Raw genomic sequence first — 23,280 nt, 5'->3', positions numbered from 1 at the left:
TTTAGGTGGCCATTTTTCCTAACATCCCAAGAGGTGAAAACTACATACATAAGCAATCCAAAAGATTCAATCCCTGTCGAGCTTTTGATGGCTTATCTCATCAACTCATACAAATCAGAGAAGATAAACTGAGCCCCCGCGATGTGCATGGGGCGATTCTACCTGTGATTTTCTCATTTTCCCAAAACATTATTTCTCTTGAATAATGATGAGAAAGCCTGGGACAGAGTGCGTGATGCAAATGGAGGTGTATGAAAAAAACAACTCGTCGAAAACCACAGAAAATCACTTCAAATTCGCCACCTTCATCTTGAACATAAACATGAGGAAGGGCGTAGAGGAATGATTTGTCAGGAAGGGAGACCAACAAAGTGGATAGAATAAGGTTAAAAAGCAGAATGTCTGGGGTTATTCACAATTCAATGGAAGCAAGCCGCTCAAGATCTTTCGAAACGATCAACTCGAAGGTTGGTATTTTCTTTATCAGCTCTCGCCAGTAGACAAAAGTCCAACGCTTTGGATGTATGTATCCTCCTTTTTTACACTTTTTATTCCATGTTAGTTTAAAAAAAAGCTCGGAATATGTATCGGAACCTATTTATCATCAGGCATTTCGGCTCTCTTACTTTCTGTATAGGTTTGCGGTGGTTAGAAATGAACAGATGCTTGCGTAGAGATCGAATGCTCAATCGGGTTATCGTCTAAATGGTACTTTTTGAAGGGTTTTGCTTTAACTTTTTGTCAATCCAGGGATCAGAACTACAGCTACCATATCAAATAGCGAGAGGCCATGCTAAAAGAGAATGTGAAATAATTTTAAATGCTTTGTTGTTTATGAATTTTGACAGCTAATTGAATAGACTAAAGGAGGTCAAAGTTGTTTGAAATTTATTAAAAAATAAAACAGCTTCTAGTTTTAAACATCACGTAGAAAACACTGATGTAATAATTATATGACTGCCACCTAAAAATAACACAAAACCTTAATCAAAGGAAGTGGAAAGTCATTAGATTGGGATGGAGAGATGGTATTTATGTGGATATCTGTAGTATATTATCATTATCTATTATGATGTTAAGATATACTGTAGATGTATATCAGAAAATGTTAGCATTATTTCGCTTTAGGAGCTATTTTCTGTAGCAGCAAAACCTACTTGAGTCAAGTTGTGTGGCGTTATACCTTGTGGAACAGGATTAATTTAAGTTGTTTTCAAAGTAGAGTATTGGGCGCAGAAGCTTTGGACATAACATGGTCTTTATTGCACTGCCTGTTACTTCAAGTAAGAGGTGTTAAAACAAGGCATAGGTTTAACCTCATTTACTTGTGTTTTGGGGATGTAAAAGAACTGGCAGAGACACACAAGACTAGTGGTACTATTCAATGCTTGCATCCTACATACAGTGTATTTTACATATCATGGTTTGGACAGTCCATGGGAAAACACACACTCTGGTTTTCTTTGTATGATGGTAATGGTGGCTGGCTGGTGTGGCCAACCAGATATTGAAACAATAGCTCAGTAGCAAATTATTGATGTTTTAAAACCTGGCTCTCTACATTTGGGATTGTGACTTCCTCGTCTCCTCAAAGAAGTCTAAGATGATAGGACGTGGGTCACATGACTCACCATAGTACCATCTTCAGGGACTGCTTTGTATTAACCTGTTTCCGGGGATGTAAATAAACTGCTTGGACGTTTAACTTTTGAATATAATAATAAGGAACCTAGTCTGTATCTACTGAATACTGATCATGTTCACTGTTGCAAAACTTTGCACTATATGCTTAAAACCATCGGCAAACCAGATCAAATGTTCGTGTATCAAGTATTATCTTTAATTTATGCACCCAATATTTCTTGAAGTTGTTGTCTTAGATTGATCTGGTTCCGTTTTAGCCATGATTCATGACAGTTTAGGGGATTTTCCACTCTTATCTTTGTTCACCTCCTCCCCACTCATAATAAACTATAGTGCGGAGGAGGTGAACCGAGATGTGGGTGGAAATTCACCTAAACTGTTATGAATCACGGCTAAAACGGAACCAGATCAATCCATGACAACGACAACAATAAATTGGCTTTATAACAGATATATTAGGTACACAAATTAAAGAAAATATTTGATACACGAACATTTCGTCTGGTTTGCCTGTGCTTAAAAATTCATTTAGGAAGCATAGATGTTTTGTGTTTTTCGGTTGCATGGGTGTTTTGTGTTAGCATGTCAGCCTTATGTTGCTGTGGCCCCGGTTTGAATCCTGGCTCAAACTGTAGATTTTTTCTGGGTTCCTGCCTTAATTTGAATCTGTGTCATATGTGAGTATATGTCTGTATGCATGAATGGTGAATACTTTTAGTAGTGACAGTATGTCCTTTTCAAAAGTATGGTGTTAAAATATTTTCTTCTTGACACATGAATTCTTTAATCTTGGTACTGTCATATTGCCTATTAGTAAGTTGGCCTTAATAATCTAACCTACGCTTCAATTTCTTTTGACTTTAAAACATTCCGATTTTACAATCAACCTAAAATAAATTCATCCGTGGGTATTATAAGAATTATATATTTTTTTGCAAAATGTGGTCCTTGTCAAAGTGCTTTTCTTGCTAATTATGAATTTTTTTATAGATTAGTGGTTATACTGTTTAATGAAGTACAACATACATAAACATTAATGGATCATGCTGATTTATTAAACGTATCACCCAGTTGAGTCATAACTACTCAATTTAGCCAAATTTTATTGGAACTTCATCCTTATTGTTGATTGATGATATTTTTTATCTATGATATTATGATAAGAAAATACTGTATTCAATTAAATGTTTATCTGCAAGGCTTGTTTACTGTCATAATGTCTCTGTTTTACATGTGAGAATAACACAATTTTCATTTTGTTGTAATTTTTTTAATTGATAGTTTCTTTTAGCCTTCCATCTTTAAATCATGTATTTACTAATATTCTTTCTCTGTTTTATTTATTTCCTTAATATCTTAATAAACGCCTTTTCCAACACATTTTTATCGCGGTCTGTTGTAGCATACACAAAACAGAGAGGAAAAAGGGATTCTCTATTATTCTTAATATTCTCACTAAACGTAATCAGCTCTCAATAAATTATTAACTAGAAGCAAATTTATAGGGAAGGGAAAACAGATTATTGCTTTTACAGTAACTAGACACGGATTTAAAATTTGCCTAAATTATGAATAATAAGCAAGAACTAAGTAAGAACTAAATTAAGATACCACTTACACATCTACCTGATTATCATGCTTTAGCAGTTTGTTCGAAACCAATCATTATTTTATCACAGGCACGCATGGAAACAACCTTTGGCTCTTCTGCATACGCACCTGTCACGACCATTAAAAGAGGTGAGATCATTACCCAGAGCTGCCTTATCCCCTACTAGTTATTGCCTTTTGACACACCTATTTTCTTTAGAAGTCTTTCAGAAGAATTTGTGCCATCTACTGTATGTATCTCATGATCTACAGAGTTGTACGATGTACTTAGAATGATACATACAGTACTCTAGAATAATTTATCTTGGATGGTGATCATCTGTTCTAAAAGCTTTAAATGTAAAGTGTATTCACTTCAAATTAAGAGTACAAAATGTATAAGATTGGAGATTTCAATATGAGGTAATGGGAAGCATCATAGAGTGTGTTTATCTTGTGATATTATGTGGTAAAACAATGTGTGTAATAATTGCTAGTATGTCTATTATCAGACTGGTTTACTGCTGTGACTAAGTTTTTCTACAAACTGTTGGAATTCACCCTGATTGTAATTGCTATGGACTTTTATAGCCTTGTAAAGGCTGAGGTTTGAGAGTTCACTGAAATTGCCTTATTTTCCTTGAACTCTTTTCTATTTAAATAGCAGAGTACAAAATGGATCCATATTATACAGAATTGCTAATTTCCAGAGTAAGAATGAAATCTTCAGAAAACAATTTATTATTAACAGAGTAGTCTCATATGTTTTTACTCTCATATGCTTTTTCCTCTCTGTACAGTACTGTATTTTGTCTTATTTCTCCTCCTGATGAGTTGTCAGAACCTGCAGGATTTTTTTTTTTAATTATAAGTTTGTCAGGTAAATAACATTTTCAAGAAAATTTTCTGACCGTGGGGTTAGAAAGAAGGGTACAGCCCTCATCTGACTACCTCTTTATCAGATACAGCGCTATGCAGAATCTCATTGGGATGTATCAATAATATGATGTATTTTACTGCAAGTCCTGTAGCCCTCAAAGTTTTTTTATTATTCAATTATTTAATGTCTGATGAAACACAAAGAGTAGGTTTTTATGACTTATTGGGCTTCTAGTAAAATCTGGCATTTATACAGGGCTTCTGGAATTACCCGCTTGTGCGGAAGCGTGTAATTTGGCTTTCTCCGCGTAATCCACAAATTTCTGCGTAATCCTGCGTAATTTAGCTAAATTTTGAAAGACAAAACATTTAAGTGCACAGCTGATGTGTTTTTTTAGGGTTAATACCTCTATTTTTTGTAAAAAAAAATGACAGATATTCTTCGTACGAGTGCGATATTTCGAACTTTCGAAAACAAATAAAATGACTAGGCGTTCTTTGCTAAACCACAAAGGCCTAGGACTAATTATAAAATGCCTTTTTTAAATTGGCTGGTGGCTAGGAGCCAATGAAAACTCGCCTTTGATAAGTTATTTTGTTCTTTCCTTGGGTACAAAATGAAGTTTGGGTGTAACAGTAGATATTCCATGTAATTTAGCGTGAAATTCAGTAAAGAATCTCGTGAAATTTTGATTTTTAAATAAAAATGTATTGCAAAATCCCACCTAATTTAGCGCATAATGATTGATTTTCCGCGTAATTTGGCACGTAATTTAGCAAAGAATCCCCCGTAGTTTTGAGTTTTTTCCACATAATTCCAGAAGCCCTGTTTATACAAATAACTTATTATACCAAAAAGTCAGCACTGCCATATCTACAGTGTTAAAGTATGAAACAATTCTAGAAAGAAAATCTTACTAATGTCTTATTTTTTTTCTCAATGAATGCAGTCAAGACAGATTCAGTACATACTGTACAGTATCTAATGGCTTGGTGCTAGAGAGGAACTCTGCTTGTTAAATTTGTTGTATCTTTTTCAGTTGAGGCAGATCATTATATCTATGACACAACGCTAGAAAGGAATTCTGCGAGTTTGACTTGCGTATCTGCTACTAGTGCAGACCGTGATGTTGACAGCGGCACTGCATGCTCAGAAAAGGTGAGTGCTAAATAAGGTGGGATATACATGGCAAAAGGGATGTGGTCATAAAAGACACAGGGACTCATTTTTATCAAGAAGGTTGTTGGAAGTACTGTACTGTATCCCCTTTTGTTAAGCTTGAGTGGAAGCATACACTAAACTCCTCCCCCCCCCCCCCCCCCCACACACACACACACATACATTACGCACCTATCTTAGACATTGGTATAAAACTGTTACCCCGCAAATTTTTGTTACACAATCACATCTTTTTGTCTCTCCTTTTAACACTGTGTGTCATTAAAATAACAAGAAATATGAGGTCATCTATGGAAGAAGAATGAATCGGGCCCCCCTTTCTTGAAACCCTTGCTCCGACCCCCCTTTTTGGAATTTTTGGATCTGCCCCGTTAAGCGGTCAAGCTACAAAAGTTCACAAAATATTGAAAATAACAGTAAAGTAAAAATTAATCCTTTCCATTCTCATTTAACCTACAGTATTATTTTGATTTTTTAGGGAAACTTTGATATCTCATCACTAAAAAAACACCATCGCACATCCTCTACAATCTCAGCAAGGTCTCTCCACTCAATTTCAACTACAGCTGATGAAGAGGAAGAGGTATGTCTGTAGACTCTTACATGGTTACCATGGTTACCAGGGCTGTGTCAGCCCTGCATCTATTTTGAGACACCCCCTCTAAGTCACTCTCTCCATTAAGATCCCCCTTCCTCCCCCCCCCCCCCACTCCCTTCCCCTAAAAAGCATGAAAATACTTCTTGACACTTGATGTCAAATAATGTTTGAAAGACAGCACAGGTCAGGGAAGGGGGTAAAATTTCATGGGGTGGGAGGCGGTACTTTGGAACCCCCTAGATTAAAAACTTTATAGCACATGGGCCACCTCTAAAAAGTTTTTTTTACCGCTCCACTCTCCTGGAATTACACAGTGTTATTTTATTCTTATCATTCTTTGTCTTTGGTCCTCAGGAAATAATCCTCTTTGTAGACAAACCTTCCCCAAAGCTGTTCTGCCCTTTGTGCCGGCGCGTGTTCAAGGACCCTGTCATCACTTCATGTGGGGTAAGTTCTGATTTAAAAAATCTTTAAAAAAATTTAACTAAATATATGTTATTTTATAGATTTTTATAGATGATTCTTTAATATACTGTAAACATAGCCTGCCAGCCAGATCTGATTTTTTTATTGTTTTGGAATGTTTTTTTTTTTCAAATATTGGAAATCTGGTGGCCTGGAATAAGGAGCACTTGACTGGCTTGCTTCTCTTGGCCCCAGTGCACCTCAGCCGTCTTCTCACTCAAGTTGACTGTGTCTTGTTTTATGACTCTTTGCTCATGATACATTGTAGTTAAATAATCTCATTGATTGCATACCTGTCAACTCTTCTTTATTACATAGGCGGAAGTCTCAAGATTTTGGACCCCTTCTCCTGTTCTCCCACATTGAGCACCAGATCTCATGCTTTTTAGTGATTTTTATCACTTCCGATAAATAATTCTATAGAGATTCAACATTTTGCCTATTTTCTATTAGGAGAATAATTAAAACAATAATTCTGGTACTAGCACAATTTATCTTACACCCTCATGAGATCTATATTAAGTGGATTTGTGTGTGAGAGCATTATATACAGCAAATACCCCACCCCTTCCCCCAAATAAAATTCTAAAGCCTTGAGATTTTTGGAGGTTGACAGGTATGGGACAGAAAGACGAATATATGATATATGTATTGATTTTACTGTGTTTTCAAAACATGTTTAGACTACACACAAGGTGTACAGTATGGTGTAAGATTTTTACACATCTTTATCATCAGAGTAAAGTAGTGACTGGCGTTGTATTATCTCTGATCATATCTTTAGCACACATTTTGTCAAGCATGTATCATGGCGCGTGGTGTGGAGAAGTGCCCACTTGATGACAACAAATTATCCATAGTCGTGGCAAACCTTGCGGTGAGTTTATTCTCATCATAGGCGACCCTCTTATTTTATCCCTCTTGTTCATTATATAATTGAATTATTAAAAAAAACATGTCAATACTAAAGATATATTTTATCCAAAAAAAATTTTTGAAAATTTTTGTCATCATGTAATGTATGTTAGGGGCATACTTGGACTAAAGAATGTACAGTACCGCATTCTATCTTAACTAATTTGGACTAAACCATGCATGCATCCTATCTTAACTAATTGGACTAAAGCATGTATGCATCCTTTTTTAATTAATTTGGACTAAAGCATGCACGCATCCTATCTTAACTAATTTGGACTAAAGCATGCATGCATCCTATCTTAACTAATTGGACTAAGGCATGCACACATCCTATCTTAACTAATTGGACTAAAGCATGTATGCATCCTATCTTAACTAATTGGACTAAAGCATGTATGCATCCTATCTTAACTAATTGGGCTAAAGACGCATCCTATCTTAACTAATTTGGACTAACACATGCATGCATCATATTTTAACTAATTGGACTAAAGCATGCACGCACCCTTTCTTAACTAATTGGACCAAAGCATGTGTGCATCCTATCTAAACTAATTTGGACTAAACCATGCACGCATCCTATCTTAATTAATTGGACTGAACCATGCATGCATCCTATCTTAACTAATTTGGACTAAAGCATGTATGCATCCTATCATAGGTGGCTGAACAGATTGGTGAGCTGTACATCCATTGTAAATATGGCTGCCGCATCCGTGCTAATGGAGGGGGCGTGGTCGAGCACGAGGTAGACTCCTCAGGGTGCCCAATGAAAACAAAGATAATTAATAGAAGGTATGTATAAAGTTTCCAAGGATGCCGAATAGATAGCAAGGCCGAGAAGGGGCTCTTAGTACCTCATTTGTCTGGTGATATTCTTAGAGAATCTCTCGGAGATTATCTTGGCTTGATTTTTCCTTCAGAGAGCACGAGAAGAATTGTCAGTATGCGCCAACGCAATGCCCAAATAGCCTCCAATGTCCTGCCCTCCTCAAAATGGTAAGTAGTCATTTATGAAATAAATTAACCAGTTATAAAGTAATAAGGCCAGTTATGCCTTATTACCGTTTTTCAGGTATCACAAAAGTTTTGTGAAATGAAAAAAGTGGCAGTGTGATTGACATTCTTTAAAATGCTTAAATGAGTGTTGGCAAAAATGTGAATCCCCCTTCTAGCATAAATACCCTATATAATAAATATTAAACAAAGTTTGTGTGAATGGGATTTTTGTGTCTTTGATTTATCCTTTTGGCAGTCCTTTGGGGTAAATACAAGTTTATCTAACCTCATTCCTTTAATTAGTTGTTTTATTCTGATCTTGTTTTCTTTTATCTTTTTAGGACCTTCCAGAGCACCTCAAAACATGTGAACATAGCCGATGTCCCCACCAGGCTTATGGGTGAGTCATTCGTTAAGGGAGGTACTGTATGTGCTAGCTCTTAGCATCACCTTTTCTGGAAGTAAGAAAACGAATTCGCCTACGAAGTATGGATGCTCTAGACATTATTCCAACTTAAGAGGATTCCCTAGTCTTGCTCTACGCATCCCCACTGCGCAGGTGACCCTACCCTTTAAGTGTTAATAACTCTTGTACAAGCTAAAGTGGCAAACTGTCGCGTAAGCAACACCCATACCCTCTAATGTTGAGATATCTTGTGTCTCAGATGTCAATTCGAGGGAAATAACGAACAAGTGCGTTCACATCTGGAGACATGCAAATTCGAGGCAGTAAAGGTAAATCATGATAGTCATCTGCTGTTCAGAAACGTTTTAATGTTTTTCTTTTTTCTGAAAATAGTCATTCACGACATGATTTACGTTATAACCAAGTGGATAACATAATGCTTGGAAATAAATTTCCAGGAATTCCTAAAACACACGGATAGCAAAGTTGGAGAGCTACATTCGGCCCTCCGGGAAAAAGACCAAGAAATCTCATACCTGAAGAACATGATAGTGAAGCTCACAGAACGCGTGGATCGTATGGAAAAGACAGTTGACATTCGGATCGACCTACTGGACGAGAGCCAGACGAAACTCTCGTCGGACCTGCTGGACTCCAGGGAAATAGTCACGACGCTACAGAATGATTTATCAACTGTCGAGTCTCGTTTATGGGGCGTCGGGACGTTTGACATCCAGCCTTTGTTCAAGTGTAAAGGGACCTTTGTGGGGCATACGGTCAGTTTATGTTGCTTCTCTACACCCTTTCTCCCCTCCACACCGTTTCTTTCTTCGTGTTTCCTTACTAAACCTTACGTTATCATTATCGCATCACCTTATATATCACCTTAAAGCCGTACTGTCACCAGTTTACTTCCGGCCGATTTACTGACAATATCTGATGGATTTTACCGCAAAACGCGAAAAATACTTCAAAATTGTAAAAGCATTGTGTTTATTGGAAGTTTTTTTGGAGATGTGGAAATTTTGAGCGGATGGCCTGTTAAATAGCGCGGATTTTAATGGGTTCTTTTGTCTCTTGTCGGTTGAAGTTTTCGTCGGCCCTCTAAAAGTAAACTGGCTGACACTGCGGCTTTAAGTTACAAAACCTTCTTTTCCTAGCCTTGCTTTACCTTTATCCTTGTGTAATTGTCTTAATCTTTAACATTGCCTTCGACTTTTTTTATGTTGACTTTGTGTTCACGTTTTCAATATACCAGAAAGCCCTAGTATAAATTATTTTTTTCAAGTCTCGAGCCGCTCTTCATATCTCTCAACTAGCTTCAAGTCCCCTGACTTTTTCTTGTCTTGCCAATTGTGGCGAACTGAAAGAACTGAGGACTGACTCGTTTTTGTGTTGTTTCTGTCCAGGGTCCTGTCTGGGCCTTGTGTGTGCACGGAGAACTTCTGTTCAGTGGCTCTTCAGATAAGACCATTAAGGTAAGACCTGTCAGTCAATGCAATTTAGCAGTATTCTTGTTGATCATTGGTCTATCCGTATTGCAGGCATCGCCAATACAGTGAGCGATTTCTCTTTGCAGGTTTGGGACACGTTAACGACATACAAGTGTGTGAAGACGCTCGAAGGGCATACTGGGATAGTTCTTGCACTTTGCACACATGAGTATGTCGTCTTGTCTTTGACCTTCAAAAAGTATCATATTATCAAAGGCATCTGTATTAAGGCAATGACAATTAAATTTCTATATTTTCATCTATATATTTTGTAGCAAAAAGCTCTTCAGTGGATCGGCAGATTGTGTTATAAATGTAAGTGTCTTATTGTGCATGAGCATTTTTATTTTTAGTGGGTTTTCTAAAGAAAGAAGCCATCTCGCCAGAGGCCCCTGAGCTCTTAATCAAACCCTTGCCATCTATGTTGTACAATGGTTGAGTTGTGTATGTATTCAAACCCTTGCCATCTATGTTGTACAATGGTTGAGTTGTGTATGTATTCAAACCCTTGCCATCTATGTTGTACAATGGTTGAGTTGTGTATGTATTCAAACCCTTGCCATCTATGTTGTGAATGGTTGAGTTGTGTATGTATTCAAACCCTTGCCATCTATGTTGTACAATGGTTGAGTTGTGTATGTATTCAAACCCTTGCCATCTATGTTGTACAATGGTTGAGTTGTGTATGTATTCAAACCCTTGCCATCTATGTTGTACAATGGTTGAGTTGTGTATGTATTTTGTTTGTCATATGTGGCAAACTAGTAAACAGTAACAGGGACACGTAAGATTGAATGGGTTCTTATTAGGACGCAAGTGGAAGACAAACATTATTCAACGTTCTTATTATTATGCAAGCGCAAGCACATAGGACTTGATTTTCTTGCGCTTTTCACTTCGTTGTGTTTGATGTATTTTGCGCTTGCTCTTGAGCCCTAGTGGTAATCATTTAGAATAAATGAATTTCCCTTTAAGTGAATCAGCCTCTAAATCTTCCACTCACTTCAGTCGATAAGCTGAAGTAAGCCTAAAACTTAAGGCGACGCAATGAATCGAAAAAAAAATATTATAAGTATGGTAGCTTTTTTTACACATAAATGAAGCTTGCCCCCTATTGCAGCCGCTCTGATCTCTGTCACGCAAACCGCTGATCTCTATCACGCAAACCGCTGATCTCTGTCACGCAAACCGCTGGTCTCTGTCCCGCAAACCGCTGATCTCTGTCACGCAAACCGCTGATCTCTTTTATGCAAAGTGCTGATCTCTGTCACGCAAACCGCTGATCTCTGTCACGCAAACCGCTGATCTCTTTTATGCAAAGTGCTGATCTCTGTCACGCAAACCGCTGATCTCTGTCACACAAACCGCTGATCTCTGTCACGCAAACCGCTGATCTCTGTCACGCAAACCGCTGATCTCTTTTATGCAAAGTGCTGATCTCTGTCACGCAAACCGCTGATCTCTGTCACGCAAACCGCTGATCTCTGTCACGCAAACCGCTGATCTCTGTCACGCAAACCGCTGATCTCTGTCACGCAAACCGCTGATCTCTTTTATGCAAAGTGCTGATCTCTGTCACGCAAACCGCTGATCTCTGTCACGTCAGTAAACCGCTGAATTCTGTCAGGTAAAACGCTGTTGTCTATCCTATTTCCCCAAATTAGCCAATAAGCGTTTGCCATCCAAAATCAGAAGTCATACGCTGACTGTTGAATACTAATATAGCTGTATGTTTAACTATCTCTAATCGTGATGCATCATGGTCCTGCACCCTCCAACTATAGGACTGTAATATACTGCTCAAGTCAGCAGTTGCTACTCGGCTCAAGCGCTTTGCGTGACAGGTCAGACGGTCTGCAAAGAAGACCTGTAATCCCTGATAAAACGTTTCTGATAGGGGCTGATTTTTTTTAGATATGGAGCATTGAGACGTTAGAGTTACTTGACTCCATCCACGGCCACGAGAACCCCGTCTGCACTCTGGTGACCAAGAGGAATATCCTGTTTAGTGGTTCGCTCAAGAAAATTAAGGTAACGTGTTAGCCTCCTCCGCAGGCGTCTCGAGTGATTTGAGAAAAAAACCTTTTTCGATTTCAGGCTTCCTGTGGCGTGTTTAGCCAGAGAGTGGGGGCATGGGTTAGAGCGAAAGAGGGATTTTGTCTTCCGGTTGCGGTTTAACTCGCCACAAGAACCCCAATTCATAAAAATACCGAAAAGTTACAAAAACGCTCGAGATGCCTCCGAGGAGCCTAGTGATATTTGTAGATTCATTAAAAGGAATATTCTGTTTTGCGGTTCGCTCAAGAAAATTAAGGTATTGTGTGTAGAATCACCAAGAGGAATATTTGACGGCAAAATGACATTAACAAAAGGCAACATATTTAGCGTTTTCCAATCAGCTAGAAAGTTTTTTTTCGTCAGAAAGGGCTTATTTACACTGAGAGATATTATTTTTTCGTCTTCCTCTGTCGTGTCGTGTCGTGACGGGCGCAGCCATTTCAGTGTTTATTCTGTGTCACATAACTCCCTAGTGCTAGTGGCCATGTCAAAGGAAACTCACACAGCAAAGCAAAGTACGGCACAGCCTGGCGAAACAGCAGATTTTTCTGCCTGTGCATTTCTCTGAAAAGTAGGTCTTTTTTCAGGTGTGGAACCTGGACACACTGGAGCTTGTGAGAGAGATGACTGGACTGAATCACTGGGTCCGAGCCCTTGTAGCTTGTGACAGCTACCTCTACAGTGGCTCTTACCAAACAATCAAGGTGATCTATGTAAACCCCTTCCCAAGCGTAGTTACTGGAATTCTTTTCGGGTTTCCCCTAGCTGTTTCGCGTAGTTTCTTGCGTTCTTTTCGGGTTTCCTGTGGTGTTTCGGGTAGTTCCTGGCGTTCTTTTCCGGTTTCCTGGTTTTTTTTTTTCAGGTTCCCTGTGGTTAACAAGGTGATGTCATCTCCCAATCCCTCTTGCCTCACTGCCAAACATATGGATCCCGAACACAGCACCTCTACACTCTCTAGACTCTAGACTCTCATTTCCATTTCCCAATCTCTTATAACACACTCCTGGCCATTACCATCACCATCACCCTTACCTTAAACCCTAACCTCCTGGTGGCCGGATTTTAGTTGCCGCAGAATCAAGGAGTGGAGGGGAAGTCAGGACAGTAGGGCTTGTGCCCTTTCTCTTCCTCCTCCGTTCTGTCTGCAAATTAAAAAGAAATGTATGGGAGCTAAAATTTACTAATTAACCTCCCTCCATAAATAAGTATATTCGAGAATTCCTGTATCCGTCCATTTTTGCCCTTCAACTAAGTGCTCAGGTATCTATAGCTATCACGAGAGAATGTTCAAAGGCGCGCGCTCAAGATCGCTTTTCCACGTCGTAGTTATGAGGATTTACTCACGCTTGCAAACCTTCCAACGTTGCACGAGCAAAGAAATATTGCATGCCGTCGGTTCGTTTCCAGAATTAAGCCAGAGAATCCTCTTTTTCCAATCATTAAAGGGCGTCGCATTACGTGATTCAGGGTATAACCTCAGGTCTAAATCTACATCGTATCAGAGGCCTACTAATACGAGTCGTTTCAACGAGTTTGTTACTGTTAAATATGCTGATTACATTTTATTAATTGTACTTTATTGTAGTGCTTACATGCACCTCTGACTCACCTGTAATCCAGTCTATACTGCGAAAGGTTGAATTAAACTCATTATTATAACGATGTCTTTATCTTGTAGCTCTGGGATCTTGACACACTGGAATGCGTACGAGTCCTGCAAACTTCAGGAGGCAGTGTATACTCCCTAGCAGTCACTAAGGAGTATATCATATGCGGTACCTACGAGAACTGCATCCAGGTAAGCCAGGCTATATATGGCAATGCATTGTTCGTGAGCATCCCAGTTCAAAAGGAGAGCTAAGCACAATGGCGGAGCTAGACGTTCAAAAATGGTGCGATTTTATACAGGGAAGGATACAGATTGTGCTAGAAATTTACTGGAGTATGGCGAATCACTTGCAAGCCATTCTTAGATCTGCCAAATTATCTGATTGGTCGCTTTATACGGTGACTAATTACAGACCTGCGAACAGAAAATACCGATGGTTTACTATGCGATTACCGGTCTCAGTAAGAATCTCTGACAAAATTGCTTATATTTCTGAGGATGGTTAAATGCTGTATAGAAATATCCTGCTCAACAGTTGCTAGTTACGTGAAAGAAGGAAAAGCCGAGCTTAGTTGCGATGCGAAAAGATTTCGGGGCCGAGCTTATTTTAGGCCGAGCGCTACGTCCAATATAACGGCTTTTGCGGGAGCTTTTTTTTCTTGGGCGGTTTTCGAGAACTTGTTTCGCAAGATAGTATAGTAACTATTACTATAGCTCTGTAATTCGCCCTGTGACTCGTGTGATGCTGTTACAGGTCTGGGATGTCAACACTCACAAACTCATAGAAACACTAAACGGTAAGTTTTCGTTGTAATCTCTCCTGATTGATACCGGCTACAATAATAAGCTCTCGCCCTCAGTCAGATTAGTTCGGTTACACTCACAAGTAACGAAATTTGTTAGGTGGCCTTAAAGCCGCATTGTCACCAGTTTACTTCCGGTCGATTACGTTACAATCTCCGATGATTTTTAACGGAAAACGCGAAAAATATTGAAAGCAGTGTGTTTATTGCAACTTTCTTCGAGGATGTGATTGATAATTTAGAGCGGATGGCATGTTAAATATCTCGGATTCTAATAGATTCTTTTGTCTTTTAACGGTTGAGGTTTGCGTCGTACCTCCGGAAGTGAACTGGTGACAATGCGGCTTTAATTCTAGAGTACGGTTAGTCTACTGCGGCTCAAGCACTGCCTAGCATGACGAATTCAGATCGTCTGCGAGAAAGACTAGAGTCCGGGAAGCCTTGTTGAACTTGCAGACCGGCTTTCTTTAATAACAACATCTGCTATTCAAGCATCAAGCTAAAATTGTTAATGATTATATACAGAAAGACCGTTGCATCTCTATAAGCAATTGATAACAATGAGTGGCTGATCGGCGTTCTTTAATATTCTTCCAGGTCATGTGGGTACAGTGTATGCTTTAGTCGTGCTGAGTGCTCCAGGGCAGACGAGGCTATTCAGCGCGTCCTATGACAGATCCCTACGGGTAAGGCATTGGTTACACATAAGAGTATGGATATGACAAACTAGGCCTTGCAATACTGAATGATAATAACAAATGATGACTGCAACGCTGTTGATGATGGGAATAATGATTATTATGATTATGATGACATTATTAATGATGACTCCAATGCTGAGAAATAATGATGATGACGATAACAGCGATTATTGCATTGCCAAGAATGATTATGGTGGTTGTGGTGCCAATGGTGGTGGTGGTGCCAATGGTGATGGTGGTGGTGGTGGTGGTGCCAATGGTGGTGGTGGTGGTGGTGATGGTGGTGGTGGTGGTGGTGGTGGTGCCAATGGTGATGGTGGTGGTGGTGGTGGTGCCAATGGTGGTGATGGTGGTGGTGGTGGTGGTGGTGGTGGTGCCAATGGTGGTGGTGGTGGTGGTGGTGGTGGTGGTTGTGGTGCCAATGGTGGTGGTGGTGCCAATGGTGGTGGTGGTGCCAATGGTGATGGTGGTGGTGGTGGTGGTGCCAATGGTGGTGGTGGTGGTGGTGATGGTGGTGGTGGTGGTGGTGCCAATGGTGGTGGTGGTGCCAATGGTGATGGTGGTGGTGGTGGTGGTGCCAATGGTGATGGTGGTGGTGGTGGTGGTGCCAATGGTGGTGGTGGTGGTGGTGCCAATGGTGGTGGTGGTGGTGGTGCCAATGGTGGTGGTGGTGGTGGTGCCAATGGTGGTTGTGGTGCCAATGGTGATGGTGGTGGTGGTGGTGATGGTGGTGCCAATGGTGGTGGTGGTGGTGGTGCCAATGGTGGTGGTGGTGCCAATGGTGATGGTGGTGGTGGTGGTGGTGCCAATGGTGATGGTGGTGGTGGTGCCAATGGTGGTGGTGGTGGTGGTGCCAATGGTGATGGTGGTGGTGGTGGTAGTGCCAATGGTGGTGGTGGTGCCAATGGTGGTGGTGGTGCCAATTGTGATGGTGGTGGTGGTGGTGGTGATGGTGGTGCCAATGGTGGTGGTGGTGGTGGTGCCAATGGTGGTTGTGGTGCCAATGGTGGTGGTGGTGCCAATGGTGGTGGTGGTGCCAATGGTGATGGTGGTGGTGCCAATGGTGATGGTGGTGGTGGTGCCAATGGTGGTGGTGGTGGTGGTGCCAATGGTGGTGATGGTGGTGGTGCCAATGGTGATGGTGGTGGTGGTGCTGGTGCCAATGGTGGTAGTGGTGGTGGTGCCAATGGTGATGGTGGTGGTGCCAATGGTGGTGGTGGTGATGGTGGTGATGGTGATGGTGGTTGTGGTGGTGGTGATGATGGTGATGGTGGTGGTGCCAATGGTGGTGATGGTGGTTCCAATGGTGATGCTGGTGGTGGTGGTGCCAATGGTGGTGATGGTGGTGGTGCCAATGGTGGTGGTGGTGCCAATGGTGGTGATGCTGATGCTGATGCTGATGCTGATGGTGATGGTGCCAATGGTGGTGGTGGTGGTGGTGGTGGTGGTGGTGGTGGTGCCAATGGTGGTGGTGGTGGTGGTGGTGCCAATGGTGGTGGTGGTGGTGGTGGTGCCAATGGTGGTGGTGGTGGTGGTGCCAATGGTGGTGGTGGTGGTGGTGCCAATGGTGGTGGTGGTGGTGGTGCCAATGGTGGTGATGGTGGTGGTGCCAATGGTGATGGTGGTGGTGGTGGTGGTGCCAATGGTGGTGGTGGTGCCAATGGTGATGGTGATGGTGATGGTGATGGTGGTGCTGGTGCCAATGGTGGTGATGGTGGTGCTGGTGCCAATGGTGGTGATGGTGGTTCCAATGGTGGTGGTGGTGGTGGTGGTGGTGGTGGTGGTGGTGGTGGTGGTGGTGGTGGTGGTGCCAATGGTGGTGGTGGTGGTGGTGGTGCCAATGGTGGTGGTGGTGGTGGTGCCAATGGTGGTGGTGATGGTGGTGATGGTGGTGGTGGTGGTGGTGCCAATGGTGGTGATGGTGGTGGTGCCAATGGTGATGGTGATGGTGATGGTGGTGGTGGTGCCAATGGTGGTGGTGGTGGTGGTGCCAATGGTGGTGGTGGTGGTGGTGGTGCCAATGGTGATGGTGATGGTGATGGTGGTGGTGATGGTGGTGATGGTGATGGTGGTGCTGGTGCCAATGGTGGTGGTGGTGGTGCCAATGGTGGTGGTGGTGGTGGTGCCAATGGTGGTGATGGTGATGGTGCCAATGGTGGTGGTGGTGGTGGTGGTGGTGGTGGTGGTGGTGGTGGTGGTGGTGCCAATGGTGGTGGTGGTGGTGGTGGTGCCAATGGTGGTGGTGGTGGTGGTGCCAATGGTGGTGGTGGTGGTGGTGCCAATGGTGGTGGTGGTGGTGGTGCCAATGGTGGTGATGGTGGTGGTGCCAATGGTGATGGTGGTGGTGGTGGTGGTGCCAATGGTGGTGGTGGTGGTGGTGCCAATGGTGATGGTGGTGGTGCCAATGGTGGTGGTGGTGTTGGTGGTGGTTCCAATGGTGATGGTGGTGGTGGTGATGGTGGTGGTGGTGCCAAAGACTGCAATGCTAAGAATGAAAATGATGATTATAATGATGACGATAACAGTGATCACTCCGCCGCTGCTGCTGATAGTACTGTTTACTATGACTGTAGGTGTGGAACCTAGAGACGTTCACCTGTCTGCAGACCTTGCTCCGTCACCAGGGCAGTGTCTCCACCCTCGCTCTATCCAAGGGTCGAATTTTCTCAGGGGCAGTCGACAGTACAGTTAAAGTGAGTGTCAAAGATGTTGCCATTTTATGCCGTTTATCGATAGAAACCGCCGCGTGCACTCCCTCTCCCCGTCTGATACACTTCAACGAGTGTTCATGACTTCAAGTTTGGGTTTTGTCTTGTGAAGTCAGTCAGAACTCTTGTAAGATTTCGACCGTGAAATGTTATTGTTCCTCAAATGCTTGCCGGTGTCCGGATGAGAGATTCGTTTTACCAAAGTGCTAACCTACCCGGCATCGGGATTAGTAGCGTCTGTGAAACATCGTCGTTTATCGCGTCCCAGTATTTCAAATAAGGTTGCACTCGAAGTTTGGCTGGACGATTATCGCGGGGTCTGGAAACTATCCATTACTATACCGAGACGATGGGGGTGGGGGGGGGGGGTACAAAGACATGAATTTTATTGGTTTACACGTCTAAGATGAATATTAAAATGCTAATAAGATATGTCGCTGATAACTGTTGTGTTTGTTTTAGGTCTGGCAATAAATACCGATTTCTGGAACGTATTCCTCGCGTTCAATAAAGACATGGCTGATGGATTTCAGACTCCGACTATCGTCGATATTCCACTTTTGGAGAAAATTCCCTTCGCTTCTAAATGCGTATGACAATAAAAGACATGAAAGTCTTCCAAGCTATTAAGCGAAGCTGGATCAAGAAATCCTCTGTTATAGAAGCTGAATAATCAGGGATTGCTACCAGGGATTGCTCTGTTATAGAAGCTGAATAATCAGGGATTGCTCTGTTATAGAGGCTGGATCAAGGATTGCTTTATCGAAGGGAAGCATAGCAAATCCTCTGTTTATATTATCTATGAAAAGAAGCTGTATCAAGAATTGCTTATTAAGGGAAGCTCAGCAATTTATATAATCCATCCTTTTATAGGAGGCACGTGATTGTCGTTTAAGATTTATTGAATTGTTTTTTGGTATTCAACCCTTACCGGCTGAGAAATTTCTCATCGAAGTTATAATATGGACCGTTACACAAATGGGTTCCCTTTAGTGTCCTTGTCCGTGAAGACTGGGCACATTTGAAAAAAAAAAAAGCTAAAGCCCTGTGCAAACCGCGCCAGCACCGGCCAGCATTGCTGGCGAATTCTTGCTCGACTGACCACAAGGCAAAGGAAATGTCAGAAAGTTAATTTCTCATTTTGACATTTCCTTTGTCTTGTGGTCAGTCGAGCGGAAATTCGCCAGCAATGCTGGCAGGTGCTGGCGCAGTTTGCACGGGGTTTGAGATGACAATTAAAACTCGTGCCATTATCAGAAAATTTGAGGGTGCTGCAATAATAATAGTTTTTTTTTTGCAGCTTCGCAGTGCGACCTACAGAACAAATCCATTATTACTTTCCGAAGTACTGTGAGGAAAATATGATATAAATAAATAATAAAAGACAAATGATCTTAAACAGTCATGCATGAGATATTGTTGGATTCTCGTAATTGAGTACTGCTGGATACAATTGCGAGCACAGGCGTGTTTTATGTAAGTACACCTTTTGCTGTTCAATAACGGGAAAGGGACATTCATTCTTGCCAAACGTATCGTTAACGTGCATTGTACGTTCATCTACATCGCACGAAACATCCTTAGCGTAACTCGACTTTCAATAACAATGATTGAATATGAATGAATATGAATATTCAATAGCATCAACAGACAACGCAATCGGGAATTCATTCGAATGGAATGAACATTCTTTTGCATGCAATCAAAAATTCAATCGGTAGCGTTTATTGACAAACAGTTATAAAAAATAGAAAATCCATTAGTGCTATTAACATAGACATAACATAGTCATAACAGAGACAATCAATAAGCCGTTTCAGACAATTGTAACAGCTATACTTTTGGGTTCTCTAACCACATGTAACAAGCGGCTATGACTCTCTCTGACCACTTGTGAGAAAACCACTATGACCCGCTTGGCTGGGGGAGGTACCGGTTTTTTACTTGTTCGCTGTTACAAAGTCTTTACAAGATCTGGTGTCTACAAGTATTTTCACATGTGAGTCTCTTCAAGTTCTTAAGAGTCTAAAAGAGTTAGTGTTTTGGGGCTTCGGTACGCACCCATATTTATATGCTACTAAGACGGCATGTCCTTTAGTATAACTGACACTGTCGGTTACCCTTGGGCTACCGTGACTTACGTAATGTTTACAATGTTGCTACTGACTACGGATGTCGCACACTAACTTGTTACACTGCTAGTGCGCATGGCAATATACACACGTGACTAACATGATTGACAAAATTCCAATCATTTTTGCACTCAAAATCTTAAACCGTACTAAATCCTAATTTCGTCGACGGCCAGGTCCGAATCCTACACAGGGCAAACCCTGTGTGAACTCAGACCTAACTTTTCTTCCTTCCTTAAGAAGCGCGAACCGAGAATTGGTGGCCAAATTCTGATTGTCAAATACCTTTAAAAAGGGACTCGACACGCCTATAAGTTTCCCGAGCAAAAGGTCAATCTACTAAAAATAGGAACTGCTTGTCTAAGCAATTTCGAATGCGAGCGTTTTAGATTTCCCTGTCAAACACGATGAGCAAACTAAACAAAATGCTTTTTGTCGTTCTGTGGACTTCGATATGCTGACAGCCGATCAGTATAAAATTCCTAGATGCTAAATATCACTTCACTACATGTGTGACTTATTCCTGCGTGACACAATCATGTTCATAAATGTGACATTCATCAATGTGGTTTGACAACCATTTATCCGATTTAAACAAACAACAAGGAAAAATAAAATTTTATTAGAGTTACTATTTTTCTCTTTTCTTTAAACAGAGGGCTCCTAAATTTAAGAGAAAATATAGAACTATGAATTATTCTGAACAAAAAAAACGACAAACAACACTTTTCGTGGATGGTTTCTAAAAGCAAAAAAATATATACTCACTCGTTCGCTACAAAAAAAAGAAAACGTTTGTATGTGTGCCGCCAAGAAACTCCTCGAACACAGGGAAGAGCTAGAAGAGGGGAGAGAGAGCGTACCGCCAAGTATGTGGTCAAAGAGGAAGAAGAAATATCACTGTCACTTTGGTCATTTCGCCCACTAACGGTCTTATCTTCCACTCTTCTATCATCGGGGGAATGAATGCACAAAGATTCAACGACTTCACAAACGCGACTAAATTTTTACCCCAACGAAAACGTCATTTTTATTTACGACGGTGCACCAGCTCACCATAACCAACTAGATACCGGCCAAAACACGGAGCTAAAAAAGTTACCATCCTACAGCCTATTTCTCAACATCGGAAGCTACAACATAGGAACAGTCACGGGAGCGAAAAACGTGGGCAATGGTTTCGTTTTATGCAAACCTATATACCTCGCGGTTTTAATAAAGATCAATTTCAGGTACAGTGGAACCTCTATATAACGGACACCCTCGGGATCGTGAAAAGTATCCGTTATATAGAGGTGTCCGCTTAATGGAGGTCGACTTTTTTTCGATCAAATTCAAGAGTAAACACATTTTTCATTGACTTTAACTACCTTAGAGTGCATAACTAGCAGTCTCCGTACATTTTTTGCGCAATTTTCATATTGCTTGAGACGCGATTGTCTACAGCATTTGGTGTACTGTATAACACCTGAAACAAAACAATGGCGAAGTGTACACGAAGTTACAAATCATGAAGTCAAAAGGTAGAGACTGCGATCCCTACTTAAAAAAACTATCTACCGTAGTAGATTCTTTTGTCCTGCTAATTGTAAAGAATACAGAATGTCATTTGCGCGAGCAAAAAGAAGAGACAGTTCCTCATGCCCTTTGTCTTGGGCGAATTGACGAAGACGTTCACCATGCAATGTAGCTTCTGCTATTGTCAGGGTCGTCTCCTTTGTCCCTACTATCTCATGCATTATGAGTCGGATGGAGCCCAATCTCGATCCGTACCAACCCACGCCGCTGAACACTTCCTAAAACCTAACCACTACGCTTCTGACATAGAGCTCATACCTATTGAAAAAATAAGAAACCGCTACTCCATCCGCAAAGCAAGAGAAGCCACACTGATAGCTCGCGCTGGCACTCTTTAACCCGGTGGCCTCAACCGGCGTGAAGAAACCGTTTAGCTACTTAGTATCCACACCACCCTATTTACCATCTTCCATAAGTCACTCCTTACTCAATTACTATTTTTACCTTTTGTTAGTTAATCATCAATGAACTTTGTACATATACTAGCTGTAACATGCCATTGTAACTCATTTATAACCTGAAGACAGGTATTGGCCTGCCGAAATATCGTTCTAAAAAACATAAATCTGCGTTGTTGTCGACTTTTTTTTTAAAGGTTTTAAACATTAGAGGCAGCGTGACAGTAATGACAGACGAAGAGCAAATAGAGCCGCGTATGGCAACCAATCACATTGCACGCTCTACACGCAGCGGGAAAACTCTCAGGCGCTCAAATGTCAAAGCGCTAGTCGTGCAAAGGAAGATGCCTAGACCGAAGCGAGCTTGCACCGAAGAAAAGAAGAGCGCGGAAAACTTAAAAAGACCGCGAACGGAAACAACTCTATATTTTGGGCTTTCTTTCTCGCTTAGCCTTCTTCGAAGAAAGCCAAGGATTCTTACTTAATCTTGGCGTAGTTTACAACTATGCAAAATTTAGAGTAAATGCTTATGAAGTTGATATAAATACGGATAAATCTCGGATAAATCGTCGATAATGATACTGACGCGCTTGTATGCTAATTAGAGGGAAAAGCTGGATGTTGATCGCGGGACTTTGAGCTATGTAAACAGGATTATGGGATTATTGACGCCTTCGAGAATAACGCTACACTCGTTCGAATTCGGTTTTTCTTTAATATCTGGCGGAGTATTTAAGATTTTTTGCTAACATCTAGAGTATGCCAATTGTCATCGAATGGCATAATAAAAAAATTCACCCGAAATGAAGCCATTTGGGTCTACGGTATCGTAAAGAGTTCAATTTTTTTATTCAAGTCAAGCATGTTCGATTTCGCTTAGCCATGACTAGAAATAACAAGTTAGAACTCACATGAAATTCCATTCGGCGTTGGGAATTTTGCAAACACCTTTTTGACAGCTCAGATAGCACGTGGCATTATTGTTGCTATTAAAATACAATGCCTGGAACAGCGTGAGGGGGCGATCCATGAAGACAACACACGTCGTTTGTTGAAGCACGTTAGTGTCTTTCTTTGACAGAGTACAGTAATCTTAAATCCCCTCTAATATGTCTAATGAA

General features: G+C 41.3%; 1 protein-coding gene across 1 annotated transcript; it reads left to right on the top strand.

The window, feature by feature from the left end:
* The first annotated feature begins 230 nt into the window (after positions 1-230).
* LOC5520220 (E3 ubiquitin-protein ligase TRAF7) lies at positions 231-18,992 on the top strand. Its single transcript, XM_001640017.3, has 21 exons — positions 231-467; positions 3,324-3,384; positions 5,154-5,272; positions 5,772-5,876; positions 6,246-6,338; positions 7,141-7,233; positions 7,936-8,069; positions 8,198-8,273; positions 8,615-8,673; positions 8,939-9,008; positions 9,138-9,455; positions 10,089-10,157; positions 10,259-10,341; positions 10,448-10,487; positions 12,087-12,203; positions 12,818-12,934; positions 13,909-14,028; positions 14,594-14,636; positions 15,240-15,328; positions 17,917-18,036; positions 18,514-18,992. The coding sequence occupies exons 1-21, from the start codon at positions 399-401 to the stop codon at positions 18,523-18,525; spliced, it is 2,007 nt and encodes a 668-aa protein (XP_001640067.2). The 5' UTR covers positions 231-398; the 3' UTR covers positions 18,526-18,992.
* The last annotated feature ends 4,288 nt before the right edge of the window (positions 18,993-23,280 follow it).

This window comes from Nematostella vectensis, chromosome 12 (assembly GCF_932526225.1).
Source record: "Nematostella vectensis chromosome 12, jaNemVect1.1, whole genome shotgun sequence".
Classification (NCBI taxonomy): domain Eukaryota; kingdom Metazoa; phylum Cnidaria; class Anthozoa; order Actiniaria; family Edwardsiidae; genus Nematostella; species Nematostella vectensis.
This window is presented reverse-complemented; position numbering and strand designations above follow the sequence as displayed.